Source organism: Scardinius erythrophthalmus, assembly GCF_964197995.2.
Source record: "Scardinius erythrophthalmus genome assembly, chromosome: 5".
Taxonomy (NCBI): domain Eukaryota; kingdom Metazoa; phylum Chordata; class Actinopteri; order Cypriniformes; family Leuciscidae; genus Scardinius; species Scardinius erythrophthalmus.
The window spans coordinates 22248564-22267422 of NC_138225.1; the positions used below are offsets into that span (position 1 = coordinate 22248564).

The 18859-nt window shown below is 35.4% G+C and overlaps 1 protein-coding gene across 3 annotated transcripts; it reads right to left on the reverse strand.

The window, feature by feature from the left end:
* Window positions 1-3785: 3785 nt before the first annotated feature.
* gpr107 (G protein-coupled receptor 107) lies at window positions 3786-18819 on the reverse strand (the record flags this gene model as incomplete). Of its 3 annotated transcripts, XM_081366808.1 has the most annotated exons (18): window positions 18618-18816; window positions 18261-18383; window positions 17997-18047; window positions 17623-17711; window positions 17377-17519; window positions 15755-15783; window positions 15595-15651; window positions 15339-15461; window positions 15119-15252; window positions 14879-14954; window positions 14577-14650; window positions 14018-14135; window positions 13603-13733; window positions 13375-13418; window positions 10756-10805; window positions 10095-10178; window positions 8384-8505; window positions 3786-4738 (listed from the first exon to the last, which is right to left on the reverse strand). In XM_081366808.1, exons 1-18 carry the CDS (start codon window positions 18714-18716, stop codon window positions 4648-4650), a joined length of 1638 nt encoding a protein of 545 aa, XP_081222934.1. In that variant the 5' UTR covers window positions 18717-18816. The 3 variants fall into 3 exon arrangements, 2 of the variants coding, with proteins under 2 accessions (XP_081222934.1, XP_081222935.1); XR_014030254.1 differs by lacking the exon at window positions 10756-10805 and having other exon boundaries at window positions 18618-18819; XM_081366809.1 differs by lacking the exon at window positions 3786-4738 and having other exon boundaries at window positions 8380-8505; window positions 18618-18819.
* Window positions 18820-18859: the final 40 nt, after the last annotated feature.

Genomic DNA, 18859 nt, shown 5'->3' on the forward strand with positions numbered 1-18859 from the left:
ACTTTACCAGTATCGATATGCTAGCTTGATGATAGTGAGTACTAAAAGCCATCATATTTGTTTATATTTATAGTGATAAAGTTAGGTATTTTATTACATGTGATTCTGACATGATGTCACTGCATGCACTGCGCTCCTTCCTCTCCACTCTCAGGTAAATAAATGCGTCTTCAGCTGAGCCTGAGCGTTTGGCGTCGCGCGTTCATGTGTTTTGGGGGCATGGCTTTAGAAGGAGCCCAGAAGGGAGGGGGTGGAGTGAATGGAAATAATGAGCTGTGTTTACAACAGTCGTGAGAGGTCTACAGACACTCGATTTTTATACTTTCTTTTTCAGAGTACTTACATTTTAATTATGTATTGGTATATAAAGACAGTTTAAACAAATTTGGAATGTTTTTTTTTTTAGAAAAATCTTACCTAACCTAGCTTTAAATTGGTTACATTTAAAACAATTACATTTTATCAGTTAAAAAGTATGAGCATGGTTTAAATATGGCTAGCTGTGGAACAAGCTAAGTTCCGTTATAGTTGAAATGTATGAGATTTACATATTTAATTGTGATGATATATATATAAAACTGGTTACTGTGTATGTAAAACACATTGGGGGTTTTATTACATAAATCTCTTTTTACATACTTCATTTATGTTTAACTGGCAAATATGAGAAATATATAATAATTTGCTTTTGTTAAAATAGTGTAATCCAGATGGATGGAAATTTTAACTCATAATTGAATATATAGAGCACATCTAAACATTAGGTTAAACATTTAAACATTATATTTACACATTATATATTCATAATTTTCCAATTATGTATATATAACAAAGGCAAAGGCTAAAACATCTAAGGATTGAATATAAATGTACATTCATAAGAATAATCCCGAAATAGGATTACAGTTGAGATTATAGTGCAGCTGTTCAGAGTAAAGGCTCATACTCTGTCATATCGTGACGAAGCCACGGCTGTAATCTACTGGCCCAGGTTAAGTCCAGGCCAATTCACTCCTCGTGGAAGGTTTAGTTTGTGCAGTGCTGTAAAGCGTCAGAAAGAGAGAAAGGTGAGTGTTTTGATTTTTGCCTCTGAATGAAGGCGGCAGAAACAGAAGACGAGGACGCTGAGTCAGCTCTGTGCTTCTCCATAAACACCCAGCGGCCATTGCCAACAGCATCACCTGCTAGAACTCTTGCTGAACTATAGTAGACATTTGTGCCATTATGTCTAGTTGAATAACTATCTTGTAGATTTTAAAAGTATGTTGTAGACAATTCAATTTGTATCTGTCCTGTAGCTAAAAACATTTTTTTTTCTCTTAGCAATGGTAACCTTGTCATTTAGAATAAAACTAACAAAAATACAACAACAACAAAAAAAAAAAATTTAGGGAACTGATACATTTTTTGTGCACCAAGGTAGTTTCATATACCTTAGATTAAAATGTAAATACCATGAGATATGGATATGGTAATCATTCAGTTCCATAGTACATATCAAAGAACCACATTATTACCATTAGATACCATGGTGCCACCAGTACCTTTTATAAAAGCATCTACACTTTCTCTACTTCAACTCAGAAGAAGAACAGACTCTGGTCTCTGTGACATATTGTGATTAATTTAGTTGCATCAGAGCATGAATATAGCAAAGTTCTAAATCAGGACCGTTCTGGAATAAAAAAATACAGATACAAAATATTTTGGAAGGTGGGAGAGGCATATAAATAGCATCTAAGCAAAGAGGAAGGAAGAATCGATTTGCAGATTGGGGTATTGCACAGCAGGAGAACAGACTGGAAAGTAGTCAGGTGTTTGAAAGGCACTTTTGAGCAGCATATTTTGTAAACGTCAGGTAGAAGAAGAAAAAAATCGTTTTTTAACTAAAATATGACATGTTGTGCCAAGCATTTGGCTCGGCAAGCACTACTTGAAAAATGATGCAGTAATAGGCCTATGCTATATTTGGTAACATTTATACAATCTTTTATGTTAGATGCTTTACTTTTAACAAGAGGTTACGGGAGCCTTTTTCTAGTGAAGTTTCTCTGGCCCAGAATACAAATGGCTCAGCAGAGTGTAATTTAATCAAAGTGTCCGCACCACTGACAATGAGACCACAGACCACCTATGCGATTTAATGTCGTGAAAGTTATTTAGGACTGCTTTTCTTCTTAGTCATTGTACATATTCGATACAAACAGCCAGATAATACATGTGGCAGGTGTTTCATCTCAGATCATTTTCAGTGAACATGCCACTTTTCAGACTTTGCAAATGTGAGTTTGCCAGTCTGACAATGCTTTTAACAGTTAAATAATAATAATTAATAAATAATTAATTAATATTAAGTGACTTACATTTTAGACACATTTTGCTCCGCCAATGAAAATATTCGACACGCAGTAGTGGTGTTTGAACAAATCACTTGAGTGAATGATTCAATGCATCCTCCACAAAGATAGTGCACTTCTTGCTTTAATAAACGAATCAATGTTTATAAAGAAACGGTTGATTGAATGATTAAACAACTAATTTCGGTGATAGTAACTTTGTGCCACAAGGCGTAACGATGTAGCCTAAAGAAAGTATCACATAAAGGATCAAATTCGAGGTCCGCAAGGAACGATATTTACAATTTAATAATAAATATACAATACGATATGTTGATATACGATATTTACAATGAATCTTTTATGAATTATATTTAACAAAGTAATGTTCCTTTTTATATTTAAAAGAACTAGATGCATTTTGACAATAAATTGTGATTGTGTGACTCAACTCTAAATCTGAGGCATTTCATTTCATTTTGCTAATGGAAAAAGAAAATGTTCATCGCTTCTTCCAAGACACTGGATTTTCAACAACCCTCAAACCATTCCTTATGCTATTGCACAGACAGCTAATCTTTAACACCCTGGGCACATACTAATATTGTCAACTGCCATCTAATCCAGCTTCTGTTCACTCTCTTTTACACCAAGCGCGACATAATGAACATCTATTAGCTAGTTTAAGCAAATACTTTCTAAAACTTCCTTATAACCATACAGTCTGGTTATAAATAGACCATCCAAGTGACATAAGATGCTCTAATCAAGACTGACAAAAAACTGATGAACGAAGTAATCAAGTAGCACAGAATCTCAGTTTTTCTGGTAACTGATTATTACGGATTCCAAATAAGGAATGAAATTTGCAAGAATAAATTCATCCAATGCATGTCAGCGTCTCGCGCCTCACTACATCTCTTCCCAACTGCATTACTGAAGCTTGCATCTGTCCTCATTATTATTATTAAGGGATAATGGATAGGAAATTAATTTAAAACATTTCTCATGCTTTATTTTCTAATCAGGCAGAAGGGAAATAGAATTAGCATTTGCAATTCTCCCATCCTTAGCAGCCAAAGATTTTTTGATTTTTTTTTTCCTGATATTTGTCAATCTCAGATGCTCTTAATGGCATTTTAGCAGAAGTGAGCACAGGACTCGAGACTTGTGAATTAATCATCAGTGAGCCGTTTGCTTAAGTGCTGTCGGACGTTTACTGTGTCCCAGCATGATAAGACACTGCTTTAGCATTGGTCTTATTTGCTATGATCGTTTCTGGTAAACATGAAAAGGTGTGGAAAATGTTGTCCTTCTGTAAAACAAAATCATTAAAAACGCTGATAAGAATTCGAGGGTTGATTTCTGATGGGTTCTTTATCATATAGATCGACATGCAACTTCACATTATTTATATAAACACTTTTAACCAAATATAAAAGACAAATGCAAATGAAACCATTGCACAATTTAATACTGAAACACAATTTCATAAAGCTTGCTCAAATATATATCCAAAAATAAGCAAAATATTAAACATCAAAACAAAATCCTCCATGGCATTACTAATAAACGCAAATTACAAGATCCCTGAAATCATTTTAATCCACGTTTGATACATTTGAAACACGTTTCTGGAGACCCTGGATCTATTTCATGAAAGTCCATCATCATCCATACAATAACCCACAAATACTGAGAAAATACTAAGCAGCTGTCATCAAATCCTGACTAAGCTTGAGAACTGTACAGTTAATTCTTTGCAACATTAATCTGGGTTACGTATGTTTTAAGGGTCTGGATATTTACATAAAAATGATTCATTCTGAGAACTCAGAGCAGGAAATAATCATTTAAATATCGCTGAAAGAGACGTCACAGGCACTGCAGTTTTCTACAGATTTCCAGTGACCTCACATACGCGTTCACTCGACTGGAGTGTACCTGTTAAAGTGCCACAGCGTGTCTGAGATCAAGCAATGCGTAGGAAGGTCATTAATAAATAAACACACACAATCATCAAGGTAAAATGAAAATAATGCACAGCACCTAGCATTTCAATTAAAACTTACAGTGGCTGAAGGAATCATGGAGCTGCGTACTGTGAATTCTCCATACTGTCTGTGCAACATTTACAGAGATAGACATATATGTGGATATGGAATGTGATGTCTTCACATGTGATCATGGGAGAAGGTCCACTGGGAATTCTGGACATACAGCTGTTAAGCTTTTCAAGAATGTCTCACATGTCAGTAGCTGGCCACAAAGTCCAGAGGCACACAGAACCGACAGAGAATTGTATCTCCCATCATGCCATGCTCTCCCTCTCCTCTGATGGTCCGTTTGACAGTTTCTTCACCTTCTTAACGCCCTCTCCCATGGCTGTTGAGGTGGTTACCCTGAAATTAAAGAAAAAGAGCATCATTAACAACAAAAACAAGCTCTATTTGAAACACAACATTTGAAGCCAAACACGCTTAAATACATTCAAGAGATAAAAATGTTTCTACATTAGATTTGGTTTCGCGCTTCTTGTGAATATCAGTGTGGACAGAATCTGGATCAGTAATAGCTAAATAAAAACAGGTCCTTAAATAATTTCAGACTGTCCCAATTTTCTGAGGAAAGCCCTTCAGCGATCTCGCATGCATACAACTGATGTTTAATTCATAAAACAAAACAATCCTTCTCTTAATCTTTGTTTTCTACGATGACCACGAGGGGACATGTTTGGTTCACTTAGCTTTGTCGTGGCCAGGACATATAAACTTACATTATGTAATACATTAATATAATCATTTCTTAATTAAGCACTTTTTCTTAATAAATATAGAATATTATCCATTTCTGAAAATTGCAGGTTGTTTATGCATTTAACTTGTGGCCAAGAGAAATAGATGTCCTTCCCTCAACAGATAGAAGTTGTGGCCACTAGAAAAATATCAACATACCATCTTGAGGCCACAACATATCACATTCCCAAGAGTTAATATGTCGCGGCCACAACCGCGTCACAATGTCCCCTTCTGTTCACCGTAGTTTTCTAAGAAGATTGCAACAAATGTGCAACTAAAATGAGCGTTTACATTTGGCATGAAGTTTAGTGTCTCTTGTTCTTTCTGAATCTTCTCCCACTGAGCCACAAATGTTTGAATCACCTAAACCAAGATCATCTTATTTATATACAAGCATTTCCAATAAAATGTGACCAAGCATGACTGGGCGAGCATTCTGTATTAGATTCGAATGTGGACAGAATGTTCAGAGCAAAAACTGAGACCAAGTGAGAGCAACACACGCATAAACTCTCTTGCTTTCATTCTCCGAGCACAGATTGGACTGCATACGACCACACTAGTCTCAGCACACTGTTCACGGCTCAGATGCACCACACATCTACTGTTGTTGAAGCAACCAGATTTACCCATTTGAGGTCCAGTTTAAATTAATTGAGAAGAAATAATGAGTGCAATATACCATTTCAAATCGAGTGCCAACATGTCACTGAATGTTGAGATATACAATAACTTTTTCAGCAATTTAAACACAATACATAACTACCGCTCAAAACAGGATCTCAGCACGGATCAACTTCAAGGTTTTCAAAGACATTCACCACACGGCTAGAGACCACAGCACCAGTCATTGTCTCTCCTCAGCAGCAACCTCAGACTACTGAGACACAAATCCTAAAATAAAAACTAATTAACTAAAAATTAACAGGTGCCCTAAACAGCTAGAATGCTATGAGATCAGTTTCATTTTATGGCACTTTGTGTGTAACAATGTACCTTTGATTCCAGAAGAGAAGGCCCAATTTATAGCACATTAATAGTTGAAGCTGATTTGATGTAATACTTTACAAAAGAGGGCAACTGTGACCATCCACTTTTTCAGTGCCATTAAAATGAACTAAAATCCCATTAAGGATAGTTGATTTAAAAAAAAAAGAAAAAAGATTTATTTACTGTCACTGATTTTTCACATTTAAAAATTACTTTACAGTAGTGAATATGAATATTTTTGCGATAGATTTAAAGTTTTTTTTTTGTCTTTTATTCAGCAAGGATGTATTCAATTGATCAAAAGTGACAGTAAAGGCATTTATAATGCTACAAAAGATTTCTATTTCAAATAATTGCTGCTCTGTTGATATTTCTATTTAAAGAATCCTGAAAAAATAAATGTATCACAGTTTCCACAAATATATTAAGTAGATGGGCGATCCCTTCAGGATTCATGGGTACCATAGTTCTTCACCTGGAATTTGGCTATTATAAAAATGTTTTAAAAGGAAGTTGAAATAACCATGACAAATTATTGTCCCTAAACAAAAATTATTTTTCAATGGAGAAAATGAATGGAAAATTGTTAAACTGTTGCACTCTATTAAAAAAGATCAAAATGGAGAAATTCTTTTTTCAATTAAATAATAATAATAAAAGCAGAAAGGGCAGTGTGGACCTAAACTCTGAATGCTCATGAGAGCAATGCCCTCTATTTTTGTGGTTACCGTCATCCATCTTTTCTGTGTTCTTTGCAAGACTCAATGAGGACAGCTGAATCAGGCCGCACCCCAAGTCACCCAAAAAAAGTTTTAGGAAAATAGGCCACATAAAAACAAAACAAAAAAAACAAAGTAAAGCAAAATGTCCTGTGTATGGCATGCTGTCGGGGGGAGAAGGAGAAGAAGAAGAGGGGGAAAGTGCAAGCAAGGAACAAGGACATACGGAGTCACAGGGCTATTTTGGGAAGTGCCGGGGTGGGGGGGGGGTAGAGCACACGCCGCCTGAGGGGATGCTCAATGCGGGGTGAATGGGAGATGGGAACTTGGGGGAAGGAGGGGAGGATGGGGGTTGTCATGGAACAGAACAAGACTTGGACATCAGGTAGTGGAGAGAAACGCAATCCACTGAGACCTTAGCGAGAAAATCACGAGGATGGAGAAAAAAGAAGGAGAAAAAAAAAAACCCGGCAAAGCCAGTAGAGATGAAGCAAGAGAAAGAAATGAAAACAAAGAATCGTCTGACCTGATGAGGCCGCCTGGAGTAAGTACATGGCATGGCTTTAAAATTAGCAGGAACTGACCAGCATGAAAGTTTGGGAGTGCGTATGTAAATAAACAGGGTATGACAGGTGCATTCAGCTAGGGCATGTAATGAGGATGGCTACCAGGTCCTCCAATCAGAAGGAACCCCTCTGCGCTTCTTCTATCTAGAGCCATGACAGGTGGCTGGATCATTGTAAGCCTGTCCGTGTGACCAGGTTGCAGCTGGTAATGGAGCGCAACAGGGTCATGGTATGTAGAAGAGCTGCGCATACACATGTTCTTGTAATTGGAAAAAAACAAAAATGAGAGTAATGAGCTTTTAAAGGGATAGTTCACCTGAAAATTTAAATTGTCATCATTTACTCACTGTCAAGTTGTTCCAAACCTGTATGAATTTCTTTCTTCAGCTGAAAACAAAAGAAGATATTTTGAAGAATTTGGGTAACCAAATAGTTAATGGGCCCCATTGACTTCTATAATATGAGGGGAAAAAGTAAATGGGGCCCATCAACTGTTTGGTTACCCATATTCTTCTTAATTACTTAATATTCCCATATTCTCCATAAAAATCTTCTTTTGTGTACAACAGAATTTTTATTTTTGGGTGAACTATCTCTTTAAATTGAGATCATCTTATATCATCTCTTGCATGTGGTTATGGTCCTCCGACATCACTTTCTCTCTGCTGTGAGTGAGTCATACCATCTTGAGGAATCAAATTGCCCTTGATCTTTTGAAATAAAAGAATGACGCACTATGAAAATATATCATGAAAGACAGTGAATGTTTAGCGTTCACTGTGTCTGTAACTTGACATCCACATTATTTTTCAAAGCGGAAATAAGCTATTTCCTGTGCAAGACTTCTGATTCATTAGTCTCTATGTAAATAAATAGAAGAATATTGCCAAAAAGAACATTGGCAACGCCTGCTCTTACATTAAAAATAAAGTGGACATTCACCAGTAGCTGTGTATTTAAGTATGATTTCTTACACATCATCCATCTCCATGTCTTCTTCCTCCACAGACAGCAGTAGGTAGGGGTTGTAGGAGGCCGGTCGGAACTTGTGTCCGGTTAAAAAGAAGAAGGTCAAAGTGGCCAGCTCATCCAGCAACTATGAATTAGGAATAAAATACACTTATAAAACTTGAAAAAGCAATAAAACTTTGAATGGTTGCATGTATGTATTTGTGGATTTTTTTTCAACTGTTAACCCAATATGATATCTTCTTTTCATGCATTTTATCAAATCTGAGATTCAAATGGTTCTAAATAAGTATTTGTAACCCAACAGTGTTATCTAAACAACAGACAGCTCAAAACATTATCTGTGAAGTGCACTACTTCCACAAAAGGTCACTGGATAGTGACCTTGTAAATGTAGGGTGGCCATCCAAAATTGGGAGCTTTGTCCTGCATCCTGCAAGACGTAAGCAGTGTCCCACATTTCAATTATATCTGTATTATATCTGTTTTTTTTCTTCCCTAAAATTACAAAACCACAATAAGAAATATAATAGTAAAAAATGCAATTGCCGTTTTAAAATCCATTTGCACAGCCCTCATGTTCTAGCTAGAGCAGGAAAATAACCAACCAACGTATTCATAAGTAGTCTAATAAAGGAAAATAAGTTTGCCGCTACTTAAGGAAATTTATTTTATATAATGTGATTTTTTCTTACTACTACTAGCCTGTTATTCAGTTGTAATAATAATAATAGTAATAATAATAATAAATATAAATATAAAAAAATATATATATATAGAAAAAAAATTCCATACGGAATAGGTCCTGTAAAGTGAAATACATTGTCACCAGTCACAAAGCTGGTCACAATTATCTAAGCTTAACTGTATATTTAAAACGTTAAAATAAGCTTCCCAACTAATGTAAATCAATATTTACAGAGTATAATAGCAGTAAATTTATCGCACTGTGCCACAAAATCCCATCTACTGTCCTGCAACAGAGCAATAACCATGTGGCCACCCTATGTACACTGCTAAGTAAAACAATCATGTGACCCCTCATGGCATTGGAAAATTGGTCTTTTACAGTCAAACCAAACAGAGAATTAACACAGCAAAGGCCTCCACATACTATTTGTTATCTTGGGGATGCTGAAGAATGACTTAATTAGCTTTAATGTAATACACTAAATATTGCTAAAATATTATACATATTATACAATGTCTGTGTGAAAGGATCAATAGGGAAGTTTATGTTTAAATTGTCGAGTTCACGCGCGTGATCATAGGTAACTAAACCTATGCGTGTGAACTCGACAATCAATTACTATGGACTTCGACCGAAAACAGGAAGAAAATACAGGTATGTGCTCTGGCTGAAATAACATCATTTTTATACATATCTTTCACATCTACTGCAGTCAGATTCACTCGTGTTCACTCTGAAGGAATCACTCACATTTTCTGTGCACTTGTAATGACACATCAAGGATGTTAAGAGGCTAAAAGCAGGTTTAAAACTTGCCCCATTGAAGTCAACAGGGTGCAAATTTTAAAAAGAGGATAACACAGTGTAGGCAACACCGATTTTTGTCGTTGTTCTCTGTATTGACAGCACTCCAAATTTACAAAAAAATGAGCTCAATGTTAAAATTGACCGGAGTTCTCCTTTAATGTGAAAGTCTTTAGTGCACTTTTACTATAGTGATGTTTGAGGAAGCTGCCGTCACTCACCTGGTAGAGCCACTTCCATTGGTAAGGGACAATGACCTTGATGAGACTGGCAATGATGCGGGTGAAATAAATATAGCATACAATCTGTGACAGAGAAAGAGAGTGAGAAGAGAATAAAAAAAGAGAGAGAGAGGACAGAGATACACTTATCTAAAAGATTTCTAGTCTGATTTTGATGAGATAAAAAAAGAATGCCAAAATAAAGAAATTTATTTAAGGTTTTGGACTAATTAGGTCACTAATCGAATGAGAAAATGTGACATTGATCATGTGAACTCCTCACGGTCAAATGTTTTTGTTTCTATTGAAGCACTGAACAATATATGCATCTTTTCTGTCCTTACAAATTAATGAATTAAATAAAAAAAATGCCAAAAAGAATGCATTTTGGCTCAGACTGGCTGGAGACAAATCCAGACAAAAATCCAGTGAAAAATCCATGTATAAAAACAGTGAATGCAATGTATTCATACACAAACCTTCATAAATAATGCAATTATAGAGACAATTGACTGTTAAAATAAAACAAAACTAATAAGTCTAACAAGTCTCGTGCCATAACAGACAGTCAGTGACGCACCGAACCGAGCACCAGGTACATGTCCTTTTAAAAGCACTGTGTCTGAATGCAAGTGAGAATGACAGTGAGGTGAATACATACCATCACATAGTAGTGCCTAAAAAGTTTCAGTTGAGCCAGATTGATGGCAGCTACAAAGGGAACGAGAAAGCCAAACATTACGATTAAAACAGAGTGAGAGAGGGGATGAGCTTTCCTTTTAACTTGCATGCTTCATTTATTGTGGTTCTCACTCCTACTGTGAAAACTGTCAAAATCAGAAGGCAATTTAAGTTTATATTGTTGTGCCCTGTGAGGGAAAGGCAGAAGATGAAAGTAGGAAAATATATGATAGGCAGCAATGAAACAATGATTATTTGAGAGGAGAAAAAAAAAGAAAAAAAGAGAGATTTTTTTTTTCCAATATAGGATTTTACGAAGTCATAATCCACCAAGCAAACTATAGTTGTGCTACAGTATATGTATCTCACATTGTGCTTAAATATTGCCACTTATAGAACTTATGAGAGGAGCCATATTTCTGCAGTGGTAAAAATTGGGACACAGACATTGGGGCTAAGGGAATAACCTGCTTCATTTTGTGCTGATCTCCCTCACACACACACCTGCTCTTGTTCATTCAGCCTTAAATATTGGTGGAAAAAAAGTAACTGTAAGCATGTTAGATTGTTGGAAACAGGCATCCTCAGGGATGACCGAAATAGCATAATTCAGCAAACATCTCTATCGCAGAAGCTAAAGGCACAGCAGGACGTTGTCATCAAGACCCGCACACCTCGCTTCATTAAGCACTTTTTTTTAGCAGTAGGTTAAGAGTTTTATATGTAAGATTTAAAGAAATTAACTGATTATTTCTGCATATTTTAATAAATAAGAACCCTTAAAGCCCTTTAAGCAAAACATACACACACATAAAAAAAATACAGGACTTGTGATGGTGCCAAAGCTTTGCTAGTAAAAAGCATGCATTTTTTATGTACGTTAGTCTACTAGTTAAAACACATACAATTAGATTATTGTAGATCTGACTAAATGCATGTTGTGTATAAGCTTTACAAATACAACTTGGAGAAGAAGAAAAAAAGTCAGTCAATTGGAAAGGACAGGCTGAATGCTATGACGGATTTCTGTAGATATGCATAACCACAGATATATAAACCTATAAAGTGTATGTTATACTATATGTGTGTGGATGTGACTAAAATTACATTTTGGTGAAACATTAAAAGTATTAAGTTTAATAAGGTCTAGATGCATTACTATTAAACATTTTGGGGTCTGTAAGATTTTTGTAATGTTTTTGAAAGACGTCTCTAATGCTCACCAAGGATGTATTTAATCAAATACAGTAAAAACAGTAATAGTGTGAAATATTTCAGTTTTTATATATTTTACATGTAATTCATTCCTGTGATGGCACTGGATGTAATGGTGCTCAAGAAACAAATTATTATTATTATCAATGTTGAAATCAGTCGAGTTGATTGATATTTCTGTCAACAACAAAAAACCTTACTAACCCTGATTTCTGAGCAGTGTAACAGAAAAAAAAATGATTTTCTTCAACATATGAAATACAGGAGGCTACAGAATAATATAAATAAACAATTATTAATATTTTACAATAAAGCTCAATGAAATAAATAAAAAACAGTAATGAGGTTATGGAATTTGCATTGATCCTATTTCTATCATAGGATAATAAATCAATAAAACCATAAATCTCTATCCATTCCCTGGATTTGTGGGTTAGATAAAGTCATAGCACAGTCTGGTTTCTCTGAGCTATGACATTTACAAGCTGCCTGGCATCTGCTGTCACAACAGGCAACAGTGCACAGTGGCAGAGAACATGCCAGAGAAAGCATCTCTAGCAGGATCCGTTTTCCACCCTAAAACTATCAAGCCACAATGGAGACATACTATGTGTGTTGTTTGATGTTAGTAACACAGCTTGCAGAAGAGATGAATCAGGGATGACGCCCTTGTTTGTTCAAGGGAATGGGAAACTAACAACTGACCAAACATTCATCAGCTTAGGGTCAAATTCATCTGATTTATGATTTATCATACCACCACAAAACCAACACCACCAATAATAATTGCTTATAATAAGCAAATCATTGGAATGGATTTTTAGCAAAAAAAAAAATCACGATACACACTACCGTTCAAAAGTTTGAGGTTGGTAAGACTTTTTTTATGTTTTTGAAAGAAATCTCTTGTGCTCACCAAAGATGCATTAATTTCATCAAAAATACAGTAAAAACAAATAATATTGCTGAAAGTATTAATGTCTTAAAACAACTCTTAATAATCCATAGACTACCACTGTTAGTAAGAGCATTTATACTATTTTGGTTAACGTATGTCTAGAGCAGCATACGTTAGCAGCCTAGAACTGAAGCACTCTGGAAGACAGCACTATTCAATTTCATGCTGTAAAGACCAAGTCTTTTAAATAGCATGTAGAGAACAGCCAAATGTGAAGGAGTACAGCTCAATCAACCAAGCAAAGCATTTGGAAAGATTAAAAATACACACTTTCCACAATATTTCATTTAAAATGGCTTCAACATTGTGACAGGGCTGACGTCTTTTACAAGTGGTCATAAAAAAAAATGACACTCCAAATATACAGTATCAAACGTCACTGAACTGTTGACCACAAAGTGCTCTGACAATGTTACTTCGACATACCTTTGCCATCTGTTGCTGATGCCTCTTGTAAATGTCTTATGGACCTACCAAACAAAAACAATTGCTTTCAGACTAACTAGACTAAAGATAAAAAGCCAAAACAGCCTGCCATTTACTTATATAAGACAGACATCAGACTTTGGTCTATTAGTCTACAAATGATATCATTTATGGTACAGAAAATTAAATCTGGGCCACATCAAAAGGACAAACCGGAAGAGCACTTACCAGACGACTGGGAAGAGAATAGCCCCGCAGCATAGCAGATCTACTAGAAACAGGATCTCCATCCACAGGCCATATTCGCTGGAGCCCTCCTCTGTGGACTCAATAATGATGTATGCCACATTGGCCAGAACCTGAAATCACAATTATAACTGTAAGTATCATAGGACAGCAGCAGTTTAGCTTAAAATCCCATTAACAACCTTGTATTTTAAAAAATAATGTGCTGACATCTTCAATGTTGTGCAACAGTGTACTATTAACGTCTTGAAAAAAATGTTTTAGTGTTTTGTGACCTCTAAATTGTTTAAAAAACTGGGGATTTTACATGCATATTCATACAAAACGATTTGCAGAAACACTAGTAGAAACTACTATGAGGACGGATGCTATTTTCAAGTGGGTGGGGAACCAATACCTGCAGGGGAATGACGATCATGAAAATCTTTTTGTCTTTATCTGAGAGGATATGCTTGACAAAGGCCCAGCCAGTTCCTATTAATGCTATAGTGATGAACAATAGCGCCCCCTTCAGCCTGCACAAAGTAACACATTCAGAGAAGTCAAACACTCAGCTCTTTAGTTATCAAGACAACAGCACAGTGGTTTTCATTCAAAATACAAGTTCACTACCCACCTAAAACAACCTAAGGAACTTTTTAAAAGGCTGGAATACACTAAACAACTATTGTATTCTCCGATTCCCAGTTTGCTGAAAGTCAGAGCTAGTCTGCAGATTTTGTGTTCAGAATGACTTGAAAGTCTAGTAGTGTGTGATCTTCAGTCGTTTACTATGTATGATGCCCAGTTTTCCCCTGTAACCATTTTCAAAGTCAGCAAGTGTATGATTTGAAGGGTTGTGTAGTGTGTTACAGGCTTAAGAGCAAAAACATTACATAAATATCTATCTGTTTTTTTCTTATATGACAGTACTTCACCCTATTCCTGTATTATCCAGTTTATGTTGGTGAACTTACAGGTGAGTTATGTAATAGACCACAGCCCAGCCTTCAATAGGAAAGCCCTGATTGGAAATGTAGTAGTAGTCAATCTGTAAAAAAGGAACATAAATGTTAAAACAAAGGCAATGTAATGCTGCTGTTTGTCTTGGGTATCTAGCGTAAAATGGAATTGCCTTTCAAATGCACTTTCCCTAAATTGCAAGGTTTTGGTGGAACTATCATGGTTTATTGCATATGATTTAGATAATGTTTTTGAAATATCAAATATAAGCATTTCCTTCAAAAGTTCCCATATAAACAAAGAGGAAAAAACTCACTGCATGGAAAATAAGGGAAAGTGACTTTGTAAATGGAAGAGCAGCCATCAGCCAATGAATCTTGTAAACATCAGCACTAATAAAAAAAGAGAATTACACAGTGATCCCATAATATGCTCTACTATTTTTACAGAAGACAATCTGAAATATGATTTGCTGCTCTCTACTGGTCATTTCTTGTAAAATGAATGAAACTGTTGAATAGAAAATTTACATAAGGTCTGTTATTGTAGCACTTACCTATGGGTACGCAAAACATGAACCCACAGTGTGCCGATGAGGAAGAAGAACATGGACATACAGATGTAAAGCTTAGGTAAAGGAATCTCTCCCGCTGAGAGGAAGCTTTCTGGATTCTTCTCTTTGATGTTGATCTGAAATTATGTATTGCCCGAGTATATGAACTGCATGACTTCTTTATATTTATAGACACTGTATTTTAGAACTCACAAACACTCACATCAATGTTGAAAGGCAGCATGTCTGACGTAGAGCTGTCCTGCTTTTTTGGCATGGCGTAGCAGTTGTAGAAATAAAAGTTATAAAGGCCTTGCTGCTCATCCGTTGTGATGTTGAAGTAAAACTAAAACAAGAGCAGGAGAGTCAGTGGGATGCACAAAATATTTTAAAAAGTAAACCTAAAAATGGACAGATATTACTTCAGCTCAGAACTCATCTCAAGAGCTCTCAGCAATACCCTTTCATGTATATCCTACCTCAAAGGAGTAGATTTTGTCTTTGCTCTGAAGAGGATATGTATCTTCTGCCTTGCTCTGTGTGAGTAATACAATCAAAATCATCTCATGCAGAATTAACATATTTTTAAGACAATACACAGTCCTAAAACATTTCTACAAATGTTTAGGCAGATCTCACCTCAACATCTCGCCTGGATTTAGAACCCACTGCAAATAAATAGGAGAGAAATAAACACAAAACAATAATTGAAAGGTAGACTGATACAAAAATATAGGAATGCGTACCAAACATTAAAATTTCCTTAATTAAAAGGCTTTCGTTTACAATACAAAGAAGATGAGAACAGACAAACACTATTTTCAAAAGTTAGCATATTTTTACAAGCTGCCAGCCATCTGCGATCACAACAGGCAACAATGCACTGTGGCATAAAACTTGTAAATAAAATCATTTCATATATACAATTTAATAACATATAGTTTTATATATGCATGGGGTGTTCGTCAACTGAAGGCATGCCGGAGTTTCCATTGTTGACAGCTCCATAAAGCTCCATAGTTTTGCTGTACTATACAAAAAATATGAAAAATACAACACACAAATAGCATTTTTACTATACTTCCGTTTATAAACAAATAAAGCAATTGATGCCATAAATTCACAAGCCTGATTTTTGTTTTAATTCTCAGAATCTATCATAGATGTTTTTTTTTAAATCACAAACATGATGCTTAGCTTACCTAATCATTTATAATTTAATTAATAAACAATTCAATAATAAAATAATTGTATATAGCCTACAGTTTCTTATTTATAATGTAATTTTATTTTAAACGAATGAGGAAAATAAAGCGAGTTGAATCCACTCATTATCTTAAGTTTAAGGCCGCATCTGCAACTGAAGGCAAGCTGCCCGCACTCCTCTGTTGATGGCTCTGTTGCTGTAGACCATTTAAAGATGTTAAATAGCTACACAAATAATATGTTTAGATTCCAACTGCATCTGTCTCTGAACAAAAATCAGCAGTGATTGATTTTTTTGTGTGTGTTATTTTCAAAGATTATTAGCTAAATACTCTCATTATAAAGCGAACGCTATTCCACTCTTATTTAAAAATATATATATTTTTGCCAAGAATGAACCGAAATGAAAACAATACATTTTTAATCAATGTATTTGACAGCCTACACCCATCCACTCCCCATCTCAGGGCAGTACTGCCTCACAAACTAAAATCAGGGCGCCCACTCCGGGGCTGGGTGGGGTGAGGGGGCACAGTGACCGGAGAGGCCGGGCTAGGAAGCCTCTTATTGTATCCTCAGCAAGACTGCTTTTGTTGATCAAAAATACAGTAAAGAAAATACAGTAATATTTAGAAATATTATTTCAATTTAAAATAACAAATTTCTATTTGAATACATTGTAATCCAATGTAATTTATTCCTGTGATGGAATTTTAGCATCATTACTCCAGTCTTCAGTGTCCCATGATCCTTCAGAAATACTAATATGATGATTTGGTGCTCAAATATTTTTCTCATTATTATCAACGTTTAAAGTAGTTGCTCTGCTTAACATTTTTTTTTGTGTAAACTGAAGAATTATTTAATGAACGAAGTTCAAAAGAACATAATTTATTTGAAATAGAAATCATTTGTAATATTAAAAATGTTTTTACTGTGGCTTTTGATAAAAAAAAAATAAAAAATAAAAAAAATTTAAACCTGACTCCAAAGTTTTGAACAGTAGTGTACCACATGTTATGATTTATAGTCCAAGATAAAAAGAAAAGACTTACTCTTAGACTGAGATCCATCACCTGGCCCATTGTCGTGGAGACCTTTCTCCTTTTCAGCTTGCAGGTCCTCTGCAATGCTTTTGGGCAACACAGGTATGATGTTGGGAAAAACACCAGCCTCCGCTGAAGTCTTCTTCCTCACTCTGAGGAAATCGCAAGTCATGGCAGAACATTCAAAAAATACTTCCAAATTCATTCTAATTGTAATGAATAAAAAAAGTTACAAAGTACAAAAATAAAACTCACAGGTTATTTTTGAAGTCCAGCAATAGAAGTACCCCAGCAAAATTACTATTTGGATCCTTTTTCAGAGGACAATAATCCAGACCCTCATCCTGCGTGTTCATAAGAGAGAATATCAATTATCTGAATCAGTTTGACCGAAAGATCATAAAAAGAATGCCTGAATGTAATATTAACTTTAATCTAATATTATATTAGGCCTATATGAATCATACTGTACTTCTATATAAGATCCTTAACTGACAAGATGGTCAATTTACAGCAGTTCATTTATGCATATTTACAAACAATAACGAATCTAACAGTCATCATACAACTCTGATAACAACTATACAGCAGCAGCAGAGAAAAATAGACATTCAAAGACAGATACTGACCAGATATGTGGAGAAGCCGTTATTGTTTGCACGATCTAGGCTAAAACCAATCTGCAAAATAATACATGACAAAGATATTTTATTTCTCTATGTGACAGATGATTTCTATTTTTTGAAATGATGCCTTGTATAAGGTGAGATTAAAAAGTCCCATTAATAATGTGCGAGACATTTTTTTTATACTGTGTTATTTTATCATATTATTAAAGTGCACTGTATAAATCTGAAAGCCGGTCATTTGTCAGACAGCAGAGCGAGTCTGACCGTGGAGCTGTCAATGTTGTCCGTATTTCCATCAGTGAAGCTGAGGCTGTTCATGCTTATACTCATGTAACCATCTTTATATAAGCCGAATGTGTTCAGATGAACCCGCTGACGGATGTCGTCCTAAAACAGAACAAGAGTGTTTAGTGGCGCACGGGCATTTAACGTTAGCTGCTGAGATCCTTTTGAATTATTTGTTAATGGTTTTTGCATTGTCACAACAAAACGATTATGATTGATAAATCTTAATATGATTCACACTTAAGACAACATCTGTTGGCATTAAACAACAGTGATGACAATACAGTGACTATACGAATATCTTATAAAAACATTGGAAGCACATCACTCACATACCTTAAGTATGAGATGATGGAGTCGACACTGACTTTCTATGATAAGAGCTGTAATAATCGCATTAATAACTGTAAACATACATCTCTTCCTAGACGCCATTTTTAAAACAGCTTTTTCTTCTTCTTCTTCTGTTGTTTAAATGGTGGTTGGCAAACCAACTAAAGGGCGCATTGTCCGCCACCTACTGGATTGGAGTATGGAGCACTACTTGGTTGAAAACACTTGGTTGAGGAAAAAATAAT